This window comes from Hypanus sabinus, chromosome 22, assembly GCF_030144855.1.
Source record: "Hypanus sabinus isolate sHypSab1 chromosome 22, sHypSab1.hap1, whole genome shotgun sequence".
Taxonomy (NCBI): Eukaryota; Metazoa; Chordata; class Chondrichthyes; order Myliobatiformes; family Dasyatidae; genus Hypanus; species Hypanus sabinus.
In genome coordinates this window covers 60732318-60753498 of record NC_082727.1, presented here as the reverse complement: position 1 = coordinate 60753498, position 21181 = coordinate 60732318, and the positions used below count along the sequence as shown (strand labels likewise).

The window sequence follows — 21181 nt, the reverse complement described above, 5'->3', positions numbered from 1 at the left end:
ATCTGTGGAATTCACAGGTGGCTCTAGAAGCCATGTATTTACGTATATTTAAGGCATAGTTTGATAGATTCTTGATTAGTCAGGGCATGAAGAGATACAGGGAGAAGGCAGGAAATTGTGACTGAGAGGGAAATGGAACAGCCATGATGAAATGGCAGGGAAGACTCGATGGGCCAAATTGCCTTTTGCTGCTCCTGTATCTTATCGTTTTATGGTCTTACAGTATTTGCAGAGTTTGTTGCCTTTTGCACATTGGTTGTTTGTTTGTCCTGTTGGGTGTGGCCTTTCATTGATTCTATTCTGTTTGCTATGTTTACTCTGAATTCCCACAAGAAAGTGAATCTCAGGAATGTATATAGTGATATATGTGTACAGACAGACATACTTTATTGATCCCAAGGGAAATTGGGTTTCGTTACAGTCGCACCAACCAAGAATAGTGTAGAATATAGTAATATAAAACCATAAATAATTAAATAATAATAAGTTAATCATGCCATGTGGAAATAAGTCCAGAACCAGCCTATTGGCTCAGGGTATCTGACACTCCGAGGGAGGAGTTGTAAAGTTTGATGGCTCAGTGGTGCATTTCAGTGGAATGAGTCTCTGGCTGAATGTACTCCTGTGCCTAAACAGTACATTATGGAGTGGATGGGAGACATTGTCCAAGATGGCATGCAATGTGGACAGCATTCTCTTTTCAGACACCACTGTCAGAGAGTCCAGTTCCACTCCACAATATCACTGGCCTTATGAATGAGTTTGTTGATTCTGTTGGTGTCTGCTACCCTCAGCCTGCTGCCCCAGCACACAACAGCAAACTCTTACTTAAATAATAATGAGCTTTGAGTACTGAGGGATATCAGTACAGTCAAAAATGCTAGATTGAATGTAAAATTAAACTGAGCCCTTCTCCTCTGAATATCAAAGATCCCAACCTATCATCTTAAAGGAATTTTCCAGATGAGCTGGCTGATATTCAAAGTCGTGAATAATCAGTTGATGTGGTCTTGTATTGTCGCTAATTCTGGCCTTGCTCTATTAATATCCCATGCAATGTTTCTTGCGATAAAGAGAACAGAAAAAAAAGGGTCTGTCAAACATTTTAAGCCTTTGAAATGTATTTTGCGGGTGCAAGATTTTTTTCACATTTGTATATTGTTAATAAAACTAATTCCCTTAGGTCACAGATATTTAGAGTCCTGACCAGATTGATTTAAGTAGCATACACCAACTTGTTCAGAAAGCTCTGCTTTCAATTCATGAAAATACTTTCCATCTTTGCTGAACTTGGCAGCTGTTGAACTGTAAGGGTGTGTTATGATGAGAATACATCCAAGTTTTAAGACCACTCTGGGGATTTCAAATCATCTTGAAGGAGCCAGGAACCTCATTATGTAACATGTTTGAGGCAATATTAGAAATAAGTGATGGACATTATCCCACTCAACGCCATTCTCTTACCTTCTCCCTGTAACCTTTGACACCCTGACTAATTAAGAACCAATCAACTTCCGCTTTAAATACACCAAATGACTTGGCCTCCACAGCCGTCTGTGGCAATGAATTCCACAGATTCATCACTCTCTGGTTAAATAAATTCCTCTTCATCTCAGTTCTAAAGGGATGTCCTTGTATTCTGAGGCTGTGCCCTCTGGTCCTAGATACCCCCACTATATAAAAAAAACATCCTCCCCACATCCACTCTATCTTGGCCTTTCAATATTCGTTAGGTTTCAATGAAATCTGAATTGTCTGTTATTGTTACAGTTTCTGCAATATATTCTTTCTTAGAACTAAAATATTAGGCTGAGGATCAAAGAGTGTTAGTTACTGTGGAAAATATGGTCATAAAAGCATTAATTGTTTGCCGAATACTTTAATAATCACAAACTGCTGCTTTGCCAACAACATGTAAATAGGAAAGGAAGAGTAACACTCATAGAACGTTTTCACAAGTACTTGACATCCCAAAGTGGTTAACAGTCAATGGGGGACTTGGATACATAATCACTTTGGTGATCTATGGAATAGGGCAGCCTTTCACTGAAGGCAAGCTCCCACAAAATGGCAAAATAAGAACAGGAAATCTCTGTTTTTAAGGGATAGATATTGAACCAGTGAATCAGAATCAAATTTAATATCACCATCATGTGTCATGAAATATGTTAACTTTACGGCAGCAGTACAATGAAATACATCATAAATAAAGATAGTGAAAAATTGAGTGTGTGTATATAAAATGTCTATTAAATAGTTAAGTTAAAATGAGTGGTGCAAAAAAAAACAGAAATAAAGAAGTAGTGAGGTAGTGTTCAGGGCTTCAATGTTCATTTTGAAATCAGATGGCAGAGGGGAAGGACTCAACTAACTGGTGTACCTCACTCCTGTGCTCGCTTTCGTCTCCATCTGAAATTCTGCCGACAATGGTTGTGCCATCAGCAAATGTATAGATGGTATTTGAGCTGTCCCTAGCCATACCGTCATGGGTATAGGGAGAGTAGAGCAGTTAGCTAAGCACACATCCCTAAGGTGCACCAGCGTTGATTGTCGGTGAGGTGGAGATGCTATTTCCAATCCACACAGACTGTGGTCTTCCAGTTAGGTAGTTGATGATCCTTTTGCAGAGGGAGGTACAGTCTTCTTCGCCTACCTGAAAAAAATCCCAAAAATGCAAGAGACGATGAACAAGACCAGGCCACTTGGCCTCTCAAGTCTGCCCTGATATTCAGTAAGGCTGTGGCTGCTCTACACTGGCCTCAGCTCCACTTCTGTGCCAGTTGACAGTGGACAGGGCCTTAATATCATGGATTATCGGCAAAGTTACACGACTCGCATTAAAGTACTTAGCTCTGCACTGGTGTGATAGACTACATTACTGATATCAAGCAAGTTTTGAAGTTCAAGTTCAAGTTTAATTGTCAATCAACCCCAGACAAATACCCATGAATATAGCCAAACAAAACCGTGTTACTCTAGGACCAAGGTGCAAAACACAGTACAAACAGTCATAGATGTCACAAGGCACATATAGCACTGATGCAGCATCAATAACTCACACTGAGACGTAAGGCGAGATATCGGCTTTTATTGACTGGAAGAAGGAACCAGGAGTGAGTGTCTATCATACAAAGTCTTGGAGACTGAGGCCGAGCGTCAGGCCGCAGATCTCCTTTATACAGGGGCCTGTGGGAGGAGCCACAGGAGCAGTCAGCAGGGGCGTGTCCCGACAGGCACATAGTTCACCACAAGCACATAAAAGATAGCAGTAAACATACAGTCACACAAGACCTGAATCTATGTATGTCATCAGCAAAAACAATCGACAGCAGACTTCAGATGAATGCAGTCGAGACTGTCTTCCACAGAATGAACACTAGAGGGTAGCAGCAACCACACCACACCGCCTTTGGCTTCACTTCTCCTGGGGGGCCACAGCAGGCAACACTGCGGTGTGAGGCCTAGTCAGCGCTCCCCCAATGCCAGTGAACTGAACTTGCAGCATGCCACATCACCAATGTCGAACAGGGTCTTGTGATCACAACAAAAACATTCACTCACTGTTAGACTGCACACTGTCTTCATGCACCAGCTTCAATGCCTCTCTATAGCTGGTAGCAACACGGCCCACACCAGGAACAGCTCCTCCACCAAAAAGCAACGCGCTGCCGGGGTAGTCCTGCAGTCGTTGAAGTTCTTAATGACCAGCAGAGCCTTATGATGATAAAAAAAAGGACAATAACACGTTTGGTTGGTCCCATAGAGACTGCTGTGTCTACGCACGCTGCCATCTTACTGGAAGAACCTGGTTGAGCCTCCTCCTTTTTCACTGCAGATATTGTGGCAAGGGCATCATTCAACATAAAATAATCAAATGATTAAATAGTGATCCAATTTGTGCTCGATCTCACTTGCTTGTCCAGGTCATTCCCAGTAATGTAGCCGACCTCTCCCAACATCCATGCTTTTCTCATACCGATGTGTGTGTCCAGCTGAACTGGGATAACTGATCCCTCGGCCTGGCAGGGATGTGAGTCTCTGCAAGACCGCTGGAGAAGTCCAAGGCCCACTGGAGGCAGGAGGCCCACTGATGGGGTTAGAGGACCGTCTCTGAGTCTACTGTACATTGTTAGGGAGGAACGGAGTAGCTGTTATTATTCTTTTTTTGCTGCTGCTCTGTTGTTGTTGTTGCCCGTGTGTTCTGCAGGAATATTGGGTTTGTTACGTTAGTGGTGCAATGTGTGGTGACTCTTGCAGGCTGCCCCCAGCTCAGCCTTGGGTTGTGTTGGTTGTCAATGCAAACAACACATTACACTGTATGTGAAATACCCCAATACCCTTGAATGGAAAATCCTACATTAGTGGAGACGGCCCAGTCCATCATGGGTAAAGCCTTCCCCATCACTGAGCACATCTACATGAAATGCTGTCGCAAGGAAGCAGCGTCCATCATTAGGCCCTTCTCTTCTCACTGCTGTCATTTGGGCTGGCCTAATTCTGCCCCTAATTGCATCTTATGGTTTAATGACTCGCCCTTTAGCAGAAGGCAAGGCTGGAGTCATAACATCAGCGCCTGTCAAAGTTTCTGAGACTCCACGAGAATATCTAGAACTATTTCAATACTGTTCTTTTTATTTATTGAAGTAATTAATAGATAATAACTTTACAACATGACCATTGGGCGCATTTACACGGAGTGCTGCCTCAGGAAGGGTGATTGAGTCACAGAGAAGCAGCACATCTTCAAGGACCCTACCATCCAGGACATGCTCTCTTCTCACTCCTGCCATCAGGAAGAAAGTACAGGAGCCTCAGGACTCACACCACCAGGTTCAGAAACAGTTATTACTGCTCAACCATTAGGCTCTTGAACTAGAGAGGATTACTTCACTCATCTTGAAAGTTCAAAGGTCAAAGTAAACTTATTATCAAAGTGCAAACACAAGGGAATCTGCAGATGCTGGAAATTCAAAGATCAAAGTACGTTATTTGTCATCACATAAAACCCTGAGATTCATTTTCTTGTGGGCATACACAATAAATCTATAGAATAATAACCATAACAGAATCAATGAAAAGACTGCCCAACTTGGGCATTCATCTAGAGTGCAGAAGACAACACACTATGCAAATACAAAAACAAGAAATAATAACAATAAACATTTCAGTGATGAGGCAAGTGAAGTTGAGTGAAGTTAACCTCTTTGATTCAGGATCCTGATGGTTAAGGGGAAGTAATTGTACCTGAAGCTGGTGGTGTGAGTCCTGAAGCTCCTGTACCTTCTTCCTGATGGCAGCAGTAAGAAGAGAGCCTGTCCACCACTCAACCACATGACTTAATAAGCTAACTCATCACAGCCTGCCATTCATCCAACAAGAATAGTGTTGTCAGCAAATTTGAAGATGGCATTAGAGCTGTGCTTAGCTATACTGTCGTGTGTGTGTAGAGAATAGACAGGGAGCTAAGCACGTAGCTTTGAGATGCACCCGTGTTAATGGTCAGTGAGGAGGAGATGTTGTTACCAATCTTCACTGAATTAAATCCATCAATAAGAAAGTCAAGTATCCTTTTGCAGAGATACAGAGGCTCAGGTCTTAAAGCTTGATGATGTTTAGATGGGATAATTGTGTTGGACGACAGGCTGTAGTTGATGAAAAACAGCCTGATGTGGGAGTTCCTGTTGTCCAGATGGTCCAGAACAGAGAGAAGAGCCAGAGAAATCACATCTACTGCTAACCTTTTGTAGTAGTCGGAAAACTGGAGTGGATCCAGAAGAGGTCTCTGTGCTGTATAACTCTCTGACTCTGTGAATGGTGGAGCAAACTCAATGGGTCAAGCTGCTCACTGCTGATCCTGTTTTTATGTTTCTACTAGAAAATAGTGTGATACAGAAGGAGCCTTGTGAAGCTTGAAGTGGATTAAGGAAGAACAAAGTTAGCAATTGTAGATAGGTTAAAGTACAAGGCATGAGGACAGTGGCCCTAGCCTTCATCTCATGCCAGAAAGATGTCTTCGAGTGAATCCACAATGACTGATACACATTTGCTTGTTTTTATTTCCTAGGACCAGATCGTGGTAATATACCCAATGGAATAGATTTAGGAAAGATCACACCTGCACCTCAGAAGAGTTTGCCTGAGCTTCCACCTGCAAAAACTGTAAGTTTTACAATTGTATTCAGTGTGCTTTAGGACTTGCATCTTAACTGGCATTAAAATCACACTCGGCTAATTATCAAACAAGAGAGAATCTGCAGATGCTGGAAATCCAAGCAACACGCACAAAATGTGGAACAGAGTGAACAGTCGGCGTTTCAGACCAAGACCCTTCATCAAGACTGGTGAGACCTGCTGAAGGGTCTCGGGCCAAACTGTCAACTGTCATAAATGCTGTCTGATCTGCTGAGTTCCTCCAGCATTCTGTGTGTGTTGCTCCACTAATGTCTGCAACAAATACCTGTCAAAGAGCGACTCCTGTTCCAGTTTGGGAAAGACGTAAGGGGAGGGATATGCTCTCTCAGGAATTTGCTCAGTTATCGCATCTCCTGAGCAATGCAGAAATGTGCTGAAGTATTTCTCCCAGGAAGGTTTGCCGATGAGTTTTTTACTCTGATTCTGCAACTATGCGAAGTTCTCCAGTTGAATAGTGGCTCATTCTGCTTCCTATCTGAAAGCCACAAACTCATTTTCCAAAATGCTCTGGCGTCACAGCTGCCCCAACCACTAACCTCTCCCAGCTGTTTTTAGGCTGCCAGAATCCTAACTTAGGAAAAGAAACTGTTCCAGTGTGTTTCAACGTGATATTGGAATTTACATAAAAAGGTAACTATTTCAATGAAATATTATTGAGCATCATTCAACATGGCTTATCAAGTATTGAAAATTTCTTATTGGTATTTTAATTAAATACCTTCTTCAAAAGTAGGATTTGAAATGAACTGCTGCATGCTCATTTTCCTCATTATCAAAGTCAATTGGGTATGAATGTAACTGTTTTTATATTGAAATGTCTGGAAATCGGCATTTCAGTTTGACCGGTTTCATTAAATCGATGCTGAGATGCATCCTAGGATGTGCTGGAACACATCATCAGCGATGTAACCTGGGCTCATCGGGTGTTCCGGGCCTCTCAGCATCAGACTCTCGCCCGGGTGACCCAGCAGGGTCTGTCACACTCTGGCTCGTGTCCCAGCAGCATCGGTCCACGGGCCACACCTCTTCATCTGAGGCATCTGGAGGCTCACTCAGCAGCCATTGTGATGGTCCTGAGGGCTCTTTTCGATACAGCCCTTCTAATGCCAAGGAGAGAAGCACTGGGTCAAAATTTATTTATCAATATTATTATTTTATTTTGTTTTTTTCTATATAATGTATTGCATTGAACTGCTGCTGCTATGTCAACAAATTTCGTGTCACATGCCGGTGATAATAACCTGATTCTGATTCTGAACGTGTTAGAAAAAAATAATTCTTTTTCCACAATAACTTGAGCAGAAACATTTACCTCCAACTGTCTCTCAGGCATTTATTCTACCTTGCCAGCAGGAATTACTCTTTGCTTTAATCCATAAATCCCTTCATACAGAGTAAGTTTTGAAATAGTTGTTGTGGTATTGTTTTGAGGTCTTGCTGTTCTGTTACAGGGACAACTGGGCCACTTAGAAGCTTGACATGTCATTAAGTTTAGAATATCGAACATAGAACAATAGAGCATTGTATATGGCCCCTTTGTCTCTCGATATGGTGCTGACGCATATAAATCACAATCAATCTAACTCTTTCCTCCTGCCTATAATCCTCCGCTTTTCCTACAACAATATGCCTATCTATCTATGAGTACTTTAAATGTCCCTGTTTTATCAACTTTACACCAACCCTGGTAGTGTAAACCACTTTCTGTGTAAATAAAACTACCTCGGACATTCCCCTAAATCTTCTTCCTCACACCATGAATGGATGCCATCTCGTTTTGGCCAATGCCATGCTGGTAAAAGGCTCTGGTAGTCCGCTCTATCTATCCCTCTTATAATCCGATACACGTCTATCAAGTCACCTCAAAATTCTTCTGAACTCCTCAGACCCTAGCTAGTTCAGCCTTTCCTCTTAAGACACATTCTCGAATGCTGCCAGCTTCAATTGGCTTGAGTTGGTTGCCTGTTATAGGAGGGATCTGGTGATTGTGGAGAGGGTGTAGGTGACGAGCTCTAAGGATTAGTTGTCAAACTTGTACTGTTTGCGATGTCAGAGGCTGCAGGAAGTCCTGATGGAGGCTTTTAAAATTTTGAAAAGCAGACAGAATCTTTTCCTCAAGGAACACCAGAGGATATGTTTTTATGGTAGAAAGGAGAAGCTTAAAGACAACATGATGGGCAAATTTCTTCTTACGCTTTTGATAGTAAGTGTTTGGAATAGGTAACCGGGGTAATAGTGAATGTAGGCAGTTTAGTGCAGCTTAGGAGACTTTTAGATGGACAAGTGAGTGTGATGGTAATGGAGGGATATGGGTGAGGACACAGGAGGAAGACATTTGGTATAAATTGGCACCAAGGTTGGCACAAAATCATAGGTCAAATGTCCCATCCCGTCCTGTGCTGTTCCGTATTGCATGTACAATACGAATGAAAAATTCCATGCATTGCTGTGGTAAATGCATTGTTTACAAAAAAGTCTAAAGTAAATGAATGTTACTTTGCAAGAAGAAAAGACAATGTTTACAGCATTTCACGTCTTCAGTGTTATTTCTAACAAATGAATTTAAATGCCATCTTATGTGGCCAATATATCTGTGGTGATACAAGTTGTATTGCACAGGTCTGGAGCAGTCCTGGAGTTTAGTCAAACACTGAAGCTGAATTACAGCCATGGTTAATGTTGTACATAGTGTTGTGAGTGTACTGCTTCCTAACATTTCACCTCAGTAACTGTTTCCAGCTTAATAATGTCACTTGCAATTTAAGCCATTCATGACCCACAGTAACTGCGTGAAAACAAAAAGGCCAAATCTTGCAATTGATATTTTTATATGTCCCATATGACATTGTTGACTTGTTCATGATTTACCAAAGCTGAGTACACAGTTGTGTGATTTTGCCTTTTGTCATTTCCACTAGACGTTTGTTTAGAGAATTGTTCACAGGTCATTTTTACTTTATTTTCCTCAGTTTAACTTACTGACAAATATGCCCCTCCTGGGTATCATCCATATCTCTCCATTCTCTTAGTACATATGTGTCAATCTGAATCCTATCAGCACTCACCTCAGTACTGAACTGGTTCCGTGATTGGGGCCTGCATCCAACAGGCTCCTGGACCGACTGCAGTGCTGAACTGGTTCCGTGATTGGGGCCTGCATCCAACAGGCTCCTGGACCGACTGCAGTGCTGAACTGGTTCCGTGATTGGGGCCTGCATCCAACAGGCTCCTGGACCGACTGCAGTGCTGAACTGGTTCCGTGATTGGGGCCTGCATCCAACAGGCTCCTGGACCAACTGCAGTGCTGAACTGGTTCCATGATTGTGGCCTGCATCCAACAGGCTCCTGGACCGACTGCAGTGCTGAACTGGTTCCATGATTGTGGCCTGCATCCAACAGGCTCCTGGACCGACTGCAGTGCTGAACTGGTTCCATGATTGTGGCCTGCATCCAACAGACTCCTGGACCGACTGCAGTGCTGAACTGGTTCCACGATTGGGGCATGCGTCCGTCAGGCTCCTGGACTGGCTGCAGTGCTGAACTGGTTCCATGATTGGGGCCTGCGTCCGTCAGGCTCCTGGACCGACTACAGTGCTGAACTGGTTTCATGATTGTGGCCTGCGTCCGTCAGGCTCCTGGACCGACAGCAGTGCTGAACTGGTTCCATGATTGTGGCCTGCGTCCGTCAGGCTCCTGGACCGGCTGCAGTGCTGAACTGGTTCCATGATTGTGGCCTGCATCCACCAGGCTCCTGGACCGACTGCAGTGCTGAACTGGTTCCATGATTGGGGCCTGCGTCCGTCAGGCTCCTGGACCGACAGCAGTGCTGAACTGGTTCCATGATTGTGGCCTGCGTCCATCAGGCTCCTGGACCGGCTGCAGTGTTGAACCTGGTTCCGTGATTGGGGCCTGCATCCATCAGGCTCCTGGACTGGCTGCAGTGCCGAACTGGTTCCATGATTGGGGCCTGCGTCCGTCAGGCTCCTGGACTGACTGCAGTGCTGAACTGGTTCCGTGATTGGGGCCTGCGTCCGTCAGGCTCCTGGACTGGCTGCAGTGCTGAACTGGTTCCATGATTGGGGCCTGCGTCAGTCAGGCTCCTGGACCGGCTGCAGTGCTGAACTGGTTCCATGATTGTGGCCTGCGTCCGTCAGGCTCCTGGACCGACTGCAGTGCTGAACCATCTCAGTGGCTGTGGACTTACTTTTGGGGACTCTGTGGTTCATGGTCTGTGGATTGTTTATTTCCTTTTTTTTTAATTGCTTGCATGAATTATTCTTTCTTTTTTGCACATTGGATGTATTACTGTCTTTGTGGTGTGGGGGGGCTTTCATGATTTCTGTTGTTTCTTTATTTTGTGGCTGCTTGCAGAAGGATGAGTCATAAGCTTGTATATAATACACTGCACGTACTTAGATATTAAATTTATTTTGAACTTGGAGTGTTGAAAAGTGCTGCTCCTTGAACTCAAAACCGACAGGAGATAGAAATGAACCAATAACAAAATGCCCATTGACGCAGATAAGGGATTAGCTGGGTGGGAAGGAACTGTTATAAAGAATCAGATGCCTGAGATCAGTACAAGCAGGAGACCATAGAATCAGACTGCACTTCTCTGGAATAACATTAACTGCAGTGGAAAATCTGCCTTATAGGCCGCACCTAGACTCTGTCATTCTCGAGATATAGACGGGTGGATAGAGCAGATTGAACAAAGACTTTCCACTGGCTTTGGAACTTAGGGGCACAGTCAGGAGAGGAGAAGGAAGCTGCTAGGAAGCGAATCTGATAATATATTTGCATTTTAAAGGGTGGTATAAACTTCTGCTAATAGTAGTGGAGTTTGCATCACTTTTTGGACGTTACATATGTGAGTAATGTACATCCGATAAAGCTTTCAGAGGATGTGGCAAATGGTAGCTAAATGGAACAACTGCTGGAAGAACTCAACAGGTCAGGCAGCATCTATAGAAATCAATAAACAGTCGACGTTTCAGACCGAGACCCTTCTTCAGGACTGAAAAGGAAGGGGGAAGATGCTGAAATAAAAACGTGAGGGGAGGGGAAGGAGGAGAGCTAGAAGGTGATAGCTGAAGTGCGGTGAGTGGGAAATTAAAAGTCTGGAGAAGAAGGAATCTAAGAGGAGAGTAGAACAGTGGAGAAAATAAAGGAGGGGCACCGAAGGAGACGTTAGGCAGGTGAGAAGAGGTAAGAAGCAAGTCTGGAGAATTGAAAAAGAGAGACGGGGGAGGGGAAAAATGAGAAAAAAAATGAAAAAGAATTTACTGAAAGATTATATCAATATTCATGCCATCAGGTTGGAGGCGACCCAGGCAGAATTTGAGGTGTTTTTCCTTCACCGTGAGAGTGGCAGAAGAGGAGGCCATGGACATGTTGGAATGGGAATGGGGATAGAAATTAAAAAGTTGGGTCTACAGGAAGTTCCACTTGGTGGATTGAAAAGTGGAGCTCAGGAAGCATCCCCCCAATTTCTGTCAGGTCTCACTAATGTAGGAAGATCACATTGGGAGTACTGGATGTAATAGACGACCTCAGCAGATTCACAGGTGAAGTGTTGCCTCACCTGAAAGGACCTGGGGCCCTGAATGGAGGGTGGGGGGGGGGGGAGGTGAATGGGCAGGGGTAGCTTTTCTCTCACTGCCATGAGGGAGATTAGTAGGGAGGGACAAATAGACAAAGGAATTGCGGAAGGAGTGACCCCTTGAGAAGTGGAGGGGGTAGGTGAAGTGGGGGGCAAATTGGAATTACAGCAAAAATAGTAACGGGCTGCAAGGTCATAAAGCCCACACTTTTTCCTATGTTCTCAACTCCATCATTCCTGCATCAATGGTTTAATCAAAGGAATATATACTTATACATTTGTTTTATCAAAGTAAAAGTAACTTATCTCTTAAAGTTAATGGCATACATTCCGTGGGTTAAGTGGAAAGAGTAAAAATAAACTCAGGTTACACTTGGGTGATGAAATTGAGAATCAGCCCAACAGCGATACCCCATGCAGCAGCAGGGTACACTCAGTGGCCACTTTATTATGTACAGAAGTTACCTAACGAAGTGGCCATGGAGTGTACGTTCATGGTCTTCTGCTGCTGTAGTCGATCCACATCAAGGTTGAACATGTTGTGCATCAGAGATGCTCTTCCGCACACCACTTCTGTAAAACCTGGTTATTTGAGTTACTATCTTTCCTTGCAGTTTTAGTCCTGACAAAAGGTCTCAGCCCGAAACATCGACTGTACTTCTTCCTATAGATGCTGCCTGGCCTGCTGCATTCCACCAGCATTTGTGTGTGTTATTTGAGTTACTGTTGCCTTCCTGTCAGCTTGAAACAGTCTGGCCAGTCTCCTCTGACCTCTCTCATTAACAAGGCATTTTCTCCAAAAGAACTGCCGCTCACTAGACTTTTTTCGATCTTTGGGCCATTCTCTGTAAACTTCTAGACAATGAGATCATTGTCATTGTCCTGATCATTGAACAGGAGATCAGTAGTTTATAAGAAACTCAAACCACACCATTTGGCACCAACGATCATTCCACTCTCAGTCTCCTAGATCACATTTCTTCACCATCCTGATGTCTGGTCTAAACAACAACTGGACCTCTTGACCACATCTGCATGCTTTTATACATTGAGTTACAGCCACCTGATTGGCTGATTAGGTATTTTCATTAGCAAGCAGGTATACAGGTGTACCTAATAAGGTAGCCACTGAATATATACTATTAACTTTAAGAGATAAAACTTGGCTTTCTTTCACTTTGGGGATTGATGAAACGTGTGTACAAGTACATATTCTTTTGATTAAACCATTGATGCAGGAATGAATGAGCAATGGTTAAATTATGGATTCAAAGGCCTGGATTTAAAATCTGAGTGCAAAAGTCTGCGACACATGCAGTATATAGTATATAGTTGAGGTGCCTACGTTCAACCACCGTCTAAAAGTCAACAACCTGTGCAAATACAAATAGAGAAAGATTAATAATGATGAATATGCAATAAATATCAAAAATATTGTTACATGGAGCTACCCCTTAGACACAGAGGGAATCTATGATTACCGTCAATTGTCTCAATGGAAAAGCATGTGAACCTAAGGAACCAAATACCTGTGTGCACATGTTAAGTTTTCCCAATCCTCCACGAACAGTTAAAGAATAGAAAAGGCAAAGCCTGGAAAAGGAATTTGTGCTGGCTATGTGTTCCTCATGGTCCCATTCCGATCTGCACATGTCTGTGAGGTTCTCCACATCTGCGATGGTTGGTCTCTGGTGGTAGGAGAGTTATTATTTTGCATTTGAAGCTTCTGATTTGTATTCATTCCTTATCTGTTCAAATGCTGCATTTTGGTATTGTTGGCTACGGGTCACCTGACTGACCCTATAACACTTTCTTATTGGCTCTGGTCCAGGCCCCCATCCTTTTATTTCTCTTCTTCTGCAAGTGTCTACTGATAATTTATCGCTCTTTCGTCTAAATAAGTTACCAAACCAGTAACCTGCTTGAATCACTCAGGGCAAACACAGACCACACGATTCACAAACCTGGTTACATCTAACCAAAGAATACCTCACAAATATCTTATTATTTGGAATTGTTTTCTAGTCCAGCAGAATATCTGAAGCATCATTGTGTCAACTTTAAAACACTGACTGAGCCAAGCGAAACCAGTTTACAAAATGGAGAATGCAAAGCAGCTTCACAAAATGGCAGCCTCCATTTCTTCAAACTCATGGCAAGAACATGGCAGTTGGTTTGTCTCCTTCCACAGTCCTTGGTTCATTTGAGTTTACTAATTTGTTGGCTATAGTTCTTTCTGGCCAACAACATGAGATGAAGACATAAAGCACAAAAAGAGCCAATTCAGCCCATCAAATACATACCAACTTCCATCCACACACTTACAATGACAGGAACAGGAACTGGAATTGTCTTATTATTCTCACAAGTGTCAAGATATGGTAAGAAGCTTTGTTTTGCATCTCATGCATACAGATTGTTTCATTACAACAATACATCAAGATAGTTTAAAAGAAAACAGATATAGAATGCAGAATAATGTTATAATTGCAGAGAAATTACAATGTGGGTAGATAATATGGTGCAGGGCACTGACAATGTAATCCTATGATAATCCTATTATTTATTTTCCTAACATTCTCATTGACAAACCACCCCACCCCACCCATCCCTTGTTTCTAGTATCACCCACATCCCAGGGTCTAGGTACAGTGGCCATTTACGCTACAAGTCTTTGGGATGTGAGAGGAAACCCAAACGCCACAAGGAATCCCATGCAGTCACAGGGGAAAAAGGACAAATTCTGTACAGACAGCACCAGGGTCAGGATTGAACCGGGGTCACTAGTGCTGTGAGACTTACTTACTGCCCGTTACGCTGCTGGTGTTTCGGGAAGTCCCTCATCTCCGGTGATGTTCAGGGCTTCCTCCATCATGTCATTAACTTCTTAGTTTTCACTACCTTAGTCATGCAAGTTGTGGGTGGAGACTTGGGAATACTGTCGCATTCAGATGTAGAAAGAGTCTTCAATGTTGTTTCCTTAACAGTTTGGTTGACCAGTCAGGGTTGTTAGCCCAGAGCCGAACCCCCAAACCTGGAGGACTGGCTGGCCGTACTTAGACTGTCCTTCACCCTTTGACCTGCTTGGCATGGGTGACCCTACCAAGAGCCAAAGCATAAAGATTTGACTCCAGCCAACATAGCTGTCTGGGTCATTGAGGCACATAAGCCTTCAAACCATGACGAGGTTGTAGTCCTCTTGGAGGGCTATAAGACAGCAACCCTATAAACTGCCCCACTCTGCTGCCCCATTCAAACTTCAGACTCTGGGAATCCACACATAGGCACAGTAACCACCTCCCAATTACCACCATACCATCATCTCTCTGCTGGTGAATCAGTGCACTGATTCCCTGAATAGGAAATGTAGAGTTCATCACCGAGACTGGCTTCATAACATAACACCATCACTGATTGAGCTAGCAGTCTTGAAGTATCTAACTGCCAGTCTGCATCTGCCATGGATAAGGACTGACTCAGCACAAGGAATAAACCTTCATAGTTTCATCCTCATCAATTCACCTATTATAGATGCAGATAGCACATGGACAGAAATTACCTTCTGAAAGATTGATTTTAAAGTTATCACGGAATAACATACAACTTAACATTAACAATATTTTGCAAAAGGGATCACAGAATTATTGATTTAACTATATAGAGCTATTCCTTAAGACTATGGGTCTATTTAATAGAAATATAAATATATAGGATTTAGATATTCTAACCTGCACTCCAGTTCAGAAGGTGCCAGTAGTGCAACTTAAAAGCTGCTTACTAACCACCATAAAACCTCAGAAGAAAAGATTACCTCCCACCACCCTTGTGGAGACAAATTCCCTTGTTTACAAGTGGACACCTTCCATTATCTTCAGCCAGAATCTAATCACCCACCCTTAGCATTCAATGGTTTTCTTACCACCTCGTCCTCCATCATAAATATTCTGGGTAGTCACTCCGATCAGAAACTCGACTGAACCAGCCACGTAAATACTGTGGCTACAACAGATGATGAGAGTCCTGGATCCACCCCTGCTTCTGACCAATGTGGCAGACCTACCCATGCCTGTGACTGCAGTGAAGTCGCTCAGTGGGTAAATATGTCCAGCACAGGATTATTTACACAAATCACAATGGCATTATGGAGCGCAATAAAGTTCAAAGTTCAAAATAAAATTGTTATCAAAGTACATATATGTCACCATAAATTGGCCTGAGATTTATTTTCTTGTGAGTGTTCACAGTAAATGCAAAAAAAGCACACTAGAATCAACAAAAAACACTCAAAGCAAAGATAGACAAACAACTAGTGTGCAAAAGACAACAAAATGTATAAATACAAGAAATAAATAATAATAATAAATAAATAAGCAATAAATATCGAGAACATTTCAATGAAGAGTCCTTGAACGTGAGCGCATAGATTGTGGGAACATAGTGCGAGTGATGTTGAGTGAAGTTTTTCCCTTTGCTTCAAGAGCCTGGTGGGTGCGGGGTAAAACTGTTCCTGAACCTGCACATTCTTCCTGATGTCAGCAGTGAGAAGAGGACATGGCCTGGGTGGTGGGGTTCCTTGAATGTTGGGTGTTGCTTTCCTGTGACGGTGTTCTGTCTAGATGTGCTCAATAGTGGGGAGGGCTTTACCCATGATGGACTAGACTGTATTCTCTAATTTTTATTGGCTTTTCCGTTCAAGGGCATTAGTGTTTGCATACCAGGCCATGATGAAACCAGTCAGTATACGCTGTACTGCATACCTGTAGAAGTTTGTTAACTTTTTAGATGGCATGCCAAATCTTTGCAAACTTCTAAGAAAGTAGGGGCACTGCTGTGCTTTCTTTATAATGGCATTTATAGACAATAGACAATAGGTGCAGAAGTAGACCATTCGGCCCCTCGAGTCTGCACCGCCATTCTGAGATCATGGCTGATCATTCACTATCAATACCCAGTCCCTGCCTTGTCCCCATATCCCTTGATTTCCCTATCCATCAGATATCTATCTAGCTCCTTCATGAAAGCATCCAGAGAATTGGCCTCCACCGTCTTCCGAGGCAGTGCATTCCACACCTCCACAACTCTCTGGGAGAAGAAGCTCTTCCTCAACTCTGTTTTAAATAACTGACCTCTTATTCTCAATCCATGCCCTCTGGTACTGGACTCTCCCAACATCTGGAACATATTTCCTGCCTCAATCCTATCAAATCCTTTAATTATCTTAAACGTTTCAATCAGATCCCCTCTCAATCTCCTCAATTCCAGCATGTACAAGCCCAATCTCTCCAATCTCTCTGCATAAGACAGCCCTGCCATCCCAGGAATCAACCTAGTGAATCTACGCTGCACTTCCTCAATTGCCAGAATGTCCTTCCTTAAACCTGGAGACCAAAACTGTACACAATATTCCAGGTGTGGTCTCACCAGGGCCCTGTACAAATGCAAAAGGACATCCTTGCTCTTGTACTCAATTCCCCTTGTAACAAAGGCCAACATTCCATTTGCCCTCTTCACTGCCTGTTGCACTTGCTCATTCACCTTCATTGACTGGTGAACTAGGACTCCTAGGTCTCTTTGCATTTCTCCCTTACCTAACTCTACACCGTTCAGACAATACTCTGCCCTCTTGTTCCTGCTTCCAAAGTGGATAACTTCACATTTATTCACATTGAATGACATCTGCCAAGTATCTGCCCACTCACCCAGCCTATCCAAGTCTTCCTGTATTCTCCTAACGTCCTCTTCGCATGTCACACTGCCACCCAGTTTAGTATCGTCAGCAAACTGGCTGATATAGTTTTCAATGCCCTCATCTAAATCGCTGACATAAATCATAAAGAGCTGTGGTCCCAATACAGAGCCCTGTGGTACCCCACTAGTTACCTCCAGCCAGTCCGCGAAAAACCCATTCACTGCTACCCTTTGCTTTCTATCTGCCAACCATTTTTCTATCCATGTTGAAACCCTGCCCCCAATGCCATGAGCTCTGATTTTACTCACCAATCTCCTATGTGGCACCTTATCGAATGCCTTCTGAAAATCTAGGTACACTACATCCACTGGCTTACCCTCGTCTAACATCCTTGTTACACCCTCAAAAAACTCCAACAGATTAGAAAAGCATGATTTGCCCTTGGTAAATCCATGCTGGCTCGGCCTAATCCTATTACTGCCATCAAGATATGCCACTATTTCGTCCTTAATAATGGACTCAAGCATCTTCCCCCCTCCCTTCTTGAAAAGTGGGATAACATTAGCCACTCGCCAATCTTCAGGAACTGATCCTGAATCTAAGGAACATTGGAAAATGATTACCAATGCATCTGCAATTTCCTGAGCCACCTCTTTTAGAACCCTCGGATGCAGACCATCTGGACCCAGGGATTTATTAGCCTTCAGTCCTACCAGTCTACTCATCACAGTTTCTTTCCTAATGTCAATCTGTCTCAATTCCTCTGATATCTTATGACCCTGGCCCATCCATACATCTGGGAGATTGCCTGTGTCCCTGGTGAAGACAGATCTAAAGATCACAGATTTATGTGCTAGACCATCAGATGCACGTCTGATCCCCTGATTAGGACATTGGCTCATGGACCCCAGTTTCCTCCTCTTGTAGGAAAGTAGAGACATAAGAGGTCCAGGTATCAGCTTTCAGCTTAAGAGGACAAACCAGCTTCCAAATAATGCAACTGCAGATGTCATCTGCCCACTAGCACCATGATGTACCTGGAAACTTCATAACATAGCCAGGCAAGTGTTAAAGCAGACCAATTTCATATGCTAGAAGCATTTAAAATTGGCTTCATAATTCTTGTATACAGTTTCTTGTGTTATTGCAAGGCAACCTAAGAGGCTGCATACAAATATCATGAAGTGATGTTTAAATGCTTCTAGCTTTATTCAGAACATGTACCCACTCTGAGAGGGCAGCTGCAGAACAGTGCTGTTTCTCAGCCTGGAAGTTTGTTTCTGTGAATTTTCATTTCCTGCCCGACTCAGTAGATGGCATATCACACAGAATGTGTAGGGGACGAGATTTTGCTAGAAGAATGATGGTATCTAAATGACACACACAGTTATTGATCCATCATTGGACAGATGTTCAGAGAGAGAGAAAAACTCACAGAATTACAAACCTACGCAAGCTGTTGTCATTATAGGAAAGTAATTATTGTTAATGGCTGCCCTACAGTTCCCTTGTCCAGATGTTGATCATTTAGGGGTGTGGAATCTTCAACTTAAAAGTACTAAACGAGTTTGAGGGATTTTAAGAGGTTATTAAATAAAACTTAGCCTTTTCATCTCTGTACATTTTATTTCTTAATCCTAACCCAGTCTTTCTCTCTTTTCTTTTCCCTTTCCATGCTTGACTTAGCATTGAATTTATTTTCTCTAACTTACCCTGATAGTTCATTATACAATTGTTTTTTATATCCATTAGTTAGAGGAATAACTGGCTGGCCCAACAACTGATTCATGTCTCTACCCTCCTGTCTTCACTGTGCTTCTTTCACAATAATTTTTACATCCATAAATTTGAAGAAAGCTAGCTGTCCCATCATAGCCAAAGACTGCACATCTTCACAGTCTTATTATTAGCTTTCAATCCAACCATTTTATTGATTTACGATTAAACTGTGTAGTTGAAAGTAACCCATAGGTCACTGAGATGGGAGGTCTGTGAGAGTTCAGAAGTCAATGCCTGAAGCTCTCTGCAATTGAAGGTCAGTCAACTCAGAAGTTGGATCAGTCAAAGCCCGAAGATTAGACCTCTGATTGGTGAATCCTGGGGTTGATAGCAAGGGGTTGTGGAAGTTCAGTGGGCAAAGCCAGAGGCCACAGTCCAGAGCTTGGTGAGTCCAAAAGTAGAAAGCTCGAAAAGTCATAATCCAAAGTCGGCGAATCCTGTGGTAGAGGCCTGAAGGTTGAAAATGGGAGAGTGGGCCAAGGACTTGGAGACTGCAGACTCCATGTTTGCAAGTCCAAAAATCCAGGGCCAAGGACTGCAGGCCCGGAGGTGGTTGAAGAACAGTCTGTGTGTGTGAGAAGTGGGAAGCTGAGAAAGGGGTTTGCTTTACTGTTATTTCTTCTTTTGTTCTGGCCATGTTGTTGTTGTGTTTAATAGTTCAATGCTATTTGAGTGATCTTGTGTATATATAGGTTGAGTAAGCATTAATTTGATTAAATAATTAATTATGGGTTGTATGTAAAAGATGTTAATTCCATACGTCATCACACCACCACGTGATATGTGCGTGCCTCGCTTAAATTTCCATATTCCCAGACTCTTGTATCTTCCTTTGAATTAACTTAATTCCTTTAAGTCACAAAACATAAGAGTGTCATACTATGTTGGCACCAGAATGTGTGACAAGAGTTGGTTGCTCCTTGAGTATGTTGATTGTTAATGCAAATCACACACTTCACTGTATGCAATACCATAGAAATACAGAACAGATAAAGAACACAACAGTAAAAACACAATAAATATGTGGTACGTAAGATAATTATTTACATCGATTGATTGTTCTTCCATAAAGTGTCACTAGGGCGCACACAAGGTGACTGACGGGAAATAATAAAGTAGTGGTGGGGTTAGAGGGTGGAGGTGGTGATCAGCCTTACCGCTCAGGGAAAGGAGTCTGGTGAGCCTGGCATGGATGCTTTGTAACCTCCTCCCTGATGGGATCAGGACTGACTGTCCATGAGCAGGGTGGATGGGGTCCTTCATGATGTTACTGGCCCTTTTCCAGCATTTTTCATGAGAGCAACAAATATGTCTGAAGTGTGAAGAGTAGTTCAGGATTTTCTCCACAGTTGGTATAACCACCGTAAGACTGGAAGATTAATCAGAAAGGTAAATGTTTAACTTGATTTCTCTTTGAGCAAGCAGGGACACTCACTGCACAGCAGCCTCCCCTAATAGTTTGCAGTTGCATCTGAAATCACCACTACGGTATCAGCCATTAACAACAGACCAGTTGCTGACTGAAATGACTTAAAGACATGCACTTGGCTGAAACCAAAGCAGAGAGCCTGTACTTGCTGAGCAGCCTAAAATAGCTGCTGCCCTTTGTCTGATGTAAGCAACACCTTTAAAATTCGCTCCTCTAATAATGACCAATGTTCAGCATCTTTTCTCCATGCGAAGCTTGGAGAGTGCAAATATGGACTGTTTCATCAGCCGAGATACAGAAAAAAATATCCCTGTTCATCTGAAGCTGACTTTTTTTTTTGCAAAGCAGTAAAACTCCAGGATAAAAATAGAAATTCTTGTCATTGTGCCACTTATTTACAAATTTTTGGGAAGTCTGATATTTGAAGCAACATAAACATATGTGAATCTGACGCTGGGGAGAAAGCTGAATTATTGGTAATGAAGTGATT

General features: G+C 42.9%; 1 protein-coding gene across 5 annotated transcripts in view; it reads left to right on the top strand.

The window, feature by feature from the left end:
• afap1l2 (actin filament associated protein 1-like 2) overlaps positions 1–21181 on the top strand; it is a 267324-nt gene that overhangs the window by 153853 nt on the left and 92290 nt on the right. For all 5 annotated transcript variants that reach the window (XM_059947906.1, XM_059947907.1, XM_059947908.1 and 2 more), the window contains one exon: positions 6065–6159. In XM_059947906.1, the coding sequence (XP_059803889.1) occupies positions 6065–6159 (95 nt within the window). The remainder of the gene's footprint in view (positions 1–6064; positions 6160–21181) is intronic.